General features: G+C 42.9%; 1 protein-coding gene across 1 annotated transcript; it reads left to right on the plus strand.

The window, feature by feature from the left end:
* Positions 1-643: 643 nt before the first annotated feature.
* Positions 644-6,367, plus strand: rgcc (regulator of cell cycle). The gene is made up of 5 exons (XM_085435498.1): positions 644-800; positions 997-1,170; positions 3,868-3,978; positions 4,115-4,177; positions 5,655-6,367. The coding sequence occupies exons 1-5, from the start codon at positions 773-775 to the stop codon at positions 5,660-5,662; spliced, it is 384 nt and encodes a 127-aa protein (XP_085291624.1). The 5' UTR covers positions 644-772; the 3' UTR covers positions 5,663-6,367.
* The last annotated feature ends 2,460 nt before the right edge of the window (positions 6,368-8,827 follow it).

Below are 8,827 nucleotides of genomic sequence, written 5' to 3' on the forward strand. Positions count from 1 at the left end.
GAGTACAGTGCAGATTATGTAACCTGAATAGTGTTCTATCTATAAAACCAGAATAAATTCCCATTTTTTAGAGAAATTATTCAATAGCTTGATTTTTTTATGGGATCTGTCAGTGTTTTGTCTCTTTGTGAATAACTCTAGCAGCAAACACGCAGTTTCCCACTGTGTGAATGAAAATCAATCACTCACAGTAAGGCTGAGATGTACCGAGTTAATCATTGATCTAAAGATGCCCCACACTGATCATACTCTCATTTCATTTCTTCTAAATGCAAAGAGAGGAAACGCAGTTTGATTATAGAAACTTGGTCATTCATCAAAGATGAGGCTATAGATCATCACAGTAGGGTGAGTAAGTATACTTACTCACCCTACTGTGATGATCTGCCCGGTGATAAAATATGAAAAGCCCTGACTCGTGATTATAAATATCCCTGCATTACACTTCTGCCTGGCAAGTGACACAGAAGTTGTTTACAAACATACTTTTAAGAAGGAGACGTCAGGGGACCGTAACTTTAACCGGGGGAAGCTTTATTGGTAATGGCGAGCGCGTAAGAGATCGCGCACACACATACGCTTCCCCTCCCTTCCCTGCGTCTCCGCCCCCACTCCTCAGGGCTCGTTAAAAAGCGCCAGTCCTGGACCTGGAGGTTAGATAAAGACCTGAAGCACCCTACGACGAAGTGGGACTTTACGCTGAGGGCCACATTTATTTATTTAGAAGTTTTCACGACGTTTCTGGATCATTTCTAAGCGAACTAGTGGAATCATGAAGTCCCCAAAGCTGAAGCCTCAAGGTAATGTCGTTTGTTTTAAATATATATGTATATAAATATTATCTTATATATGAGTACGATAACTGAATTGCAGTTGTGTTTATATAAGAATAGAATAATGTGCTACGTGAATGATTTTCAGACCTGAATCATAACATCAACAGTTTGCGTAACATTTTATTTCAATTTTGTGAATTATCCCCCCCCCCCTTTGCAGCCAAGTTCGTCAATGAGGAGGATCTGAACGATGTGCTGTGCGAGTTCGACGCGGTGATCGAAGACTTCACATCGCCGGTGGAGAGGCGACACTTCAGGTACGACGAACACCTGAAGACCATGAAGAGGAGGAGCAGCGCCAGCGTCAGCGACAGCGGCATCAGCGACACAGAAAGTAAGTGGGCAAGGATTGTGATTTACTCTCGGCTCACCTGCTCCTCAGTATTACCATGGTTATCTAACCAGTGGAAAGGTTCAGTGGCGCGACTTTGTTGTCATCCTTAACATGGAGCAATTAAATTGGACCCCAGACAGTCAGGCAAGAGTTACAGAGTGTCACAAAATAATGACACGTTGTACTTCTCTGCAGACTGAAGACACAGGGTTTGTTATCTCTACAGTACCACTCCTCCTATAGCGCACTGTATGCCTTGGGTGTGTAGTGTCTTATCAGGTACACTGTAAAGTAGGCTTTATGTAAAAAACATGCAAACTCTCTAAGTAAGGAAACCTTTTAAAAAAAAGCCAGGTTCACAAGCTTGTTTATTTTGAGTGTACTTGGCTTGAGGAGGATATGTCACATCAATGTAATATAGTACACATAAACATAAGAGAGTGTTATTTAATTTTAATTTAGTATTGCTGATTAATGTCACAGTGGCCCAAATACCACACAGTTACATAAACGCTAGCAAACATTTGACCATCAACTAAACAAGAAAACTGAGCAGGAATCATTATTCTCAACAGGAGGAAATGCTAGAGACCACATTCCACATCCACAAGAAGTGCAAACACGACATAACTGGAATCGGGATCACCACACTGCTAAACTTATTGAAAGTTAAACATTAACATTCTCACAGGTGTATGAGGTACAGATAAGCATACAGACTATTTTGAATTGATTAGGGTATTGTTTGCATTTACAGTGCCGCATCCAGAGGGCACCCGAGTCGAGCGTCAAACTGTTGCATACGCCTTCATGTATGCTCGCACGCAGGGAGAGTAGCAGTGAGAGAAAATCCCTTTCTCATGCTTCAGAGATGTTGGCGTCACGTTGAGCTGCATATTTTGGCACACCTGCCCCTATTTTGTGGCTGCGTCTCTAAGGGTTTACTGTCATATGTTACCATATCACTCTACCATACAGTGTCTTAAAAGTCTAGCTTCCCCCAGCTGTAGAGCCGACTTCAGGCGGGCAAGTGGGATATGCTGACACACAGAGAAAAATATGCTTCATGTCCCCATGCGCAAATATACTTTTCCAAACACATGCCAGTGGGTTGGGCCGTCTAAGGGAGGAAAGAGGGTGTACAGGTTTGATGGCCAAACAGTCGAATGTATGATATATACTAGAAAGAGAATCAGATGTTTAAAACTAGATAATTGCACAATAACAGGGGCCATTATCACTAATGATCTCGCAGGGAGCAACATCAGTGATACAAACACAGGGAAGGTGTTTGAACACATGTCTATGGCACTAATGAGCTTGCTGATTTGATCAGTGGATCGGATTCCTGCTTGAACCCTGTCCTCTCCATGGTAGTGAAGTAATGACGAACGAGCTGTCTCCCACAGGGGTCATCTATTGTCTCAAAGTCTGATGGATGTATTGACTGTTGAAGGCGTAGATAGATGACAAAAAAGTCTTGGAGCTGCACCCTGGAGTGTCAGTGTGAGTGAGAGAGGCGACAGAGAGCCACAGAAAGTGGTATGAAGAATGTAGGAGTGAATAAGAAGGACAGACAGACATGAATATAGAGCAGCAGAGGAAGCTGAGAAATGAGAGGGATTCAGGTTCAAGTCAAGTGCAGACATTAAGGGCTCATCAGTGTGTGTGTGTTTGCATGTGATCCACTTGCACTTCCCGCGTGTTTTGCCTTTATCCCATGTGCAATTTCCCACAATCCAGACTTGCGGGAGAGGCATTGGTCAGAGAGGCGGGAACAAGTGGGTGCTTGACATCTCAGACATGGTGCAAGATACACATCGGCATCTTTAAGTGTAGCCTAATCTTAGTTTGAGCACACACACTTCACAGCTACACATTCATTATTATCAGTGTGGTTTGCACTTCTACAAAGAATGATTTAAAAAGTCTCTCATGCTGTCGGATAAACATTTATCCCTATCCAAGCTACACCCCGACAGGTCACTTGTCTGCCACAAGCAAAGATTTTCACTCACATTCACACAATTTAGAATCACTAGTTAATCTAACCCCACTAACTGCAAGTCTTTGGGCTGTGCGAGGAAGCCGGAGCAGCCACACAGATGGTGGATTCAAACCCAGAACCTTCCTTGCTGTGAAGCAAGAGTGGTGGTTTGAAGTACTGTGCGGCAAAATAAAGGTGACTATTAGGTCATTTATGTAAGACTCTGTGTAGAGATTTGGGTGGTGCATAAGAAACACAAACAGTATCCCAAATAAGAGCGTGCTCTGCTGTTTTGAACATGTCAAAGATAAATCTTACTAAAGAGCAGGAGAAGAGTTGGCTGCCTTTAGAGACCTCTTTGCCCAGAAAAACTTTTGATATTACTGTCACTAACAGCCTCAGTGGTGCTTTAATCCATGATTTATGGTCATCGAGACTTTTTTTTTTTTAGCTTTGAAAGTCATCCAGAAACTTTTGCTGCTAGAAAAACAAAGACTTCCGTAGAGATTCATTTTAACACTTTAGTTTTTGTGCTGTACCCGCACGTGTTTGTGAGGCATGCACGCGACAGCCCATAGAGAAAGGGTGTCATTAGAGGAGAATGCGATGATTACACACTGAAGCTTGTTCCACTGACACAGATGTAGAGAAAAGTGAGTACTCGCTTGATCTTATGTGCCTGCATTTTCTCTTCTGTCTCTTTCTGACAGGTGCCGAGTCTCTCAACAGAAACAGCTTCAGCTTCAGCGACGAGAGACTGAACTCGCCCACCATGCTCTCCCCCATCACCACCACCTCACCTCCCCTAATGTCACCAAAACGTGAGTAAAAGCCCTTGAAAACTCATGGACATAAACAAGCTATGTATTGTACTGTATATGTGGTAATGAGTGATTGAAGAAGCTTATATTTAAACTGCTTCAAAATCGTGATTCTTTCTGCGTGTCTCCATTGCAGCCAAACTGGGCGACACTAAAGAGCTGGAGGACTTCATCGCTGACCTGGACAAGACACTAGAGAGTAAGCACTAATGCAATCTGGCTGTCAGAGCCCCATGATAAATTAGCCTGCATGCTGGCGCCACTCACTACTCGGGATTAACCGGAGCGTTTGTTCCCTGTGTCGGCTGTGTTAACAACTGCTCATAAAATGCCATGAGAGCCACCCCGCAGGTTTCTATGAAACAATGATGTGTCAGGATTATGAAGTGGCTGAGGCTTGCTATATGGACCTCCAGGCCTCCAGGGCCACACTGGAGAGAAAGGCTGCGTATCCCTTTTCACCTGTCACTCAGCTTTGAAGTGCAGATCATACACAGTGGAACGCTGCTTTATAAATTTCATCCTGGTCTATTCTTCCCCTATCTCTTTCCGTGTATACAGTGCATGGTACATATACCCTGTACGGAGGCATTTTCCTCTGGGCTTTTGTTCTTTATCCAAATTGATCCTCTTAGTGTAGAGCAGGGGTGTCAAACTTATTTTAGTTTGTGGGTCACATACAGCCCAGTTCAACCCTCCAAATCATTCCTATTACTTTCTTTTCTTTTCATGTAAAGTGTAACTCCAATGTGAAAATATCTACAGGTAATAAAACATCTATTTGTAATGATAATGATGAGATGTCTTTAGAAAAACAAGTCAGTTTGAACAATATGTGGTGGTAGTGAAGCAAAGAAACCCCCACCTTACTCTCGTGTAGCCTTGAGTGATGTCAGGATAAACTGCAAACCCAGCAGTGACCTAAATAACAGCTGTCATCACACCATTCATTCTTATCAACTAGCAGCGCAGTTCTTCCAAATGTAAAAAGCAGTGAAAATTCCAAAATTTATGCCCTCCTTGTTGCAGTCTTTGCACTCTGCAAAGCCATTCAGTGGGCTGAATCTGGAACCTCTGCTGTATATTTGGCAACCCAGAGGTAGGGAATGTTCCGTGGTGTATGCAAATTTGTCATCTCTAGCCTACTGGGCTTTAATAATAATATTTGACCTGAGTTGACTTGGAATGCACAAATCTGTAACCTGAGAAGGCAATTTGGTAGCTTACACTATGTTAGGCTAATAGACGGCTGGTTTGTGCTGCGCCTCCTCTTTGCTCAGGCCTTGTCAGAGTTGGAACTTGCATCAGAGAATAAGGAATGTGTGCCGGGTAAACCCTGTCGGAAATTTCAACTTTAAATGTCAGTATTGGAAAGAGACAGGGGTGGGAGTGAGGAACTTTTCTTATTTCCATGTCTGTTCCTTGGGCTCCCTACTCTGTTTTAGCCACTGCACATCCGTCTTTCGCAGACATCCCGTCTGTCTGTAAAGTTGGACATTCAATTAGCCGTTCAGGCAGTCAGCCAGCTCCTCTGTTAGCAACGGAGTGTGGTGTGTTTATTGGGGCCACCAGTGTTTACGATGAGCAGCCTGTAAAGTTGAGCGTCCACCATTCTGAGAATAGAACCAGGAGCCAGGGAGTCCTGCTCTAACCGTGTCCGTCTCTGTCTGGTCTAGGCATGTGACACAGAGGCCCACAGTCAGCTTGGAGCCTGGCCATGAGGGAAGGAGGGAGTGTAAGTCTGGAGGACCCCCCTTGAACAGTTAACATGCACCTGCCCACCCCTCACAGAAAACCACCCAACAGGATGCAGCTGGATGGCGGAGCAGCTGCCAAGTAGCTCGACCACAGCATCAGTTCCAGCCGCTCAGCGCTCCCAAAGTTAACCCAGCACTAACTTCAGACCACATGGCTGTAAAGACTGCAGTCAGGGTTAAGATTAGCTTTGTAGGACAAGAATACTGCGCAGCCATGAAGTAATGGACTCCCATTAAAGGTGCATTCGTTGTTTGAATTACAATTCATCCTGCCACAGACCAGATTACACTCCCTCGTGCAAAACTTGAGCTGGAAGAGTTATTTTAAAAATGGCTTTTTATAACAGAAAGATATTTGTATTTTATAGAGCTTCTTATTGTAAATATATCTCTCTTTTATTGTGAAATCTATTTTTGTATCATATGTAAATAATAACTGCTTCAAATTCTATTTACCTTTGTTTTGACAGGACAGTCAGATTAAGATTTGACAAGTTGACTGGAATAAAGTTGATCAAATGTGAACTAAAGCCGTAACCCACTCTGAAAAAAACTGGAAAATAATGTGTGTATTTATACAGCTACTACCTGCCTGCGATAACATAAAACGATTAAAAATTGTTCTTTTATTAGCACGTGTCTTGTCTTTTTTTTTTTTATTCTGAGCTTCAGTTCACATCTGAAATTAATCTGCTTTTGGATTTAAAAAATCCTGGAAACTCCCCTGCAGGGAGGTGTTTCCAGAGGTAGGCAACCACACTAGGTGTACCTGCTGTCTTGCAAACTCTACTGGTAAAGCAGTGTCGATCTGTCAATGGAAGACCACCAACACCACATGCACAAATGGCCCTGTGTGTTTCAATGACCTGATCACTCACTGTTTATCTCTGAAATTAAAGCCATTGTAGGCAAAACAAACAAGATCTACACTGAGTGTCAAATGTTTCTTGGAACATCGACATAGTTCTCTTAATGTGATCCATCAAAGTGAATCACAAACATAGACTACATAAAGAAGGGCAGGAAGAGCCTTCACTTCCTTCTAAGAATGTAATACCTACATGCAAAACTGCAGGCACAGTGAAAGATGTGTTACAAGTCTCTTGACTTCTGTGCGCATGAATCAACCACTCGGCAAAGCTGAGTGGTTGATAACTTCTTAAGCAACACTGTGTCTATTTCCAGAGGTGGAAGGAGATGGGAGGGCGTGACCCCTTTCTGGCTCAGTGGCAACTGTGACTAAAGGAATCTGATGTCTGCTGACCAGTAGAGGTCAAAGGTCAATAACTACGAGTAGATATGCCTCCTTACTGATAGTGCCGCAGGTGTACACAGAAGCAAGTCTTTACACTTACTAGGCATCTCTGGGCAGTTAACTGGGCAGGTTTTTTGTTTAAAATTGGAGTCCCCAACTAAATGACTTCAGTGGTCAAACAGGCATAAAAAACACGTTCACTTGTATTCTTTGCTCAAGAAAATGTTTAAAAAGATTTTCCCATCAAGTTATACACAAGATTATATGATTAGGTTACACATTATGGCGTTATTTATGGATACGTTCAGAGCGCCATAATCAACAGACCACCAGAGCACTGAACAAATGCTGTGCTAATTCATGGTATGAATATAGAAAACCAAGACTAAAGCACTTCATGTTCTTTCTATAATATGGCTGCTACTACACAGTTATTGGCTCTTTAAGGGGACGGGGAGGATAACAGAATTCACCAAAAGATGTCTATTCAGGATTCCTCGAGTCCAGCCTTTCCCCCTCTCTGTCTTTGCCATTGAGATGATATTATATTTTTCTATTCTGATCTCACATTTCCTATAATCTAACTAGTCTTTATTGCTAGCGGGTTTTTGATACAAGGTTTCTGTTATAAATTGTTACCTCCTGAGCCAAGGAAATCCTGCTTGCATTACTGCAACATCAAGATCCTTTCTGTGACTTGAGAACAGGATTACACAACAATATGAGGCTTAACTTTACCTCTAATGACCCATCTGGAACATGTTGCACAGCTACAAAGTCTAAATTAAAAAGACTTTTCAAAGTAAAGTCATTAAAAGATTTCATTTATTTTTCTAATACAAAGTGAAGTAAAGAGAAAAATTCTCAGAAAGTCAGCATTTAGTGTAAGACAACAGAGTTCTTCTGAACTCTGGGTTATCAGTCTTGGTTATCAAATCCACTTATCAGTCTGACTAGGACTATCTTTCACTCATGGTATGTTATCATGATAAGAATCTAAACATCTTAAGTAGCTAAAAGTTCAGCACAGAAGTCCACGCGCACACACGCAGGCTGTAGCTAAATGTAAAGAGATACGCCTATGCCCCCACTCCCACCTTCAAATAAGTGTGCGGATGTGACCAGACTACTGTCAGTCCATGCCAGTCTGTATTAATGTGATGGCAGGAAGCTGGCACTGCGACACCCGTCCATGTTGTTTTTTCAGTACAGTTGGCACTGGGAAGTTGCCACAGGGAAGCTGTGGGTACAGTGCCACTGCCACTGGATGGTGTTTGGAAGACAGCTGGCACTGATCTGGCAGTCCTTGTTGACATAACACATAAAACAACCTCCCCCCCTTGGCAGCAGCGAGCATCTTTTTGGCCACATGGGTCAATCCTGTAGAAATGTTGGCCTTGGCAGTGTGGACAGCAGTCATGTTCACAGGCCTGGAAGTGTGGGAAAGTCAGGGAGTCAGGAGCAAGGAGGACACAGCTGTGGAAAAGGGGCTAGAACAAGATAAGGCAACGTAGCAAGGTGAAAGGATTAAGAGGCTTCCAAAACAGAAAATTAAGATGAATAAAGAGGTGCATAGACAATGGGAGCAAGATGGGCAGCATCATATCAAACAAACTAAATCCTTCCGTATGACATCTATACATTCACACGGATTCCCATGGGAGGCCCCTCGAGCCTGCTCAAGTGGTTGGTCTATGAATAGGCTGGGCAGAGACCCACAGATGTGCATCCACATCACAAAGAGACAGAAATACACGAATCCAAATATCAGATTCAGCTTTCTACCGAGTCTTCACATTACTGGTGTCCAGATGTCACTGCTAACACTGCAAGAAGA

Source organism: Copadichromis virginalis, linkage group LG16, assembly GCF_057382275.1.
Source record: "Copadichromis virginalis isolate Kocher_CV1m ecotype Utaka linkage group LG16, C_Virginalis_male_GT1.1, whole genome shotgun sequence".
Taxonomy (NCBI): Eukaryota; Metazoa; Chordata; class Actinopteri; order Cichliformes; family Cichlidae; genus Copadichromis; species Copadichromis virginalis.

Excerpts from the sequence above, each read along its gene's own strand:
- rgcc (XM_085435498.1), top strand. The coding sequence starts at position 773 with ATGAAGTCCCCAAAGCTGAAGCCTCAAG. Across the intron at positions 1,171-3,867 it reads CGGCATCAGCGACACAGAAA|GTGCCGAGTCTCTCAACAGA; the intron begins GTAAGTGGGCAA and ends TCTTTCTGACAG. Across the intron at positions 3,979-4,114 it reads TCCCCTAATGTCACCAAAAC|CCAAACTGGGCGACACTAAA; the intron begins GTGAGTAAAAGC and ends TCTCCATTGCAG.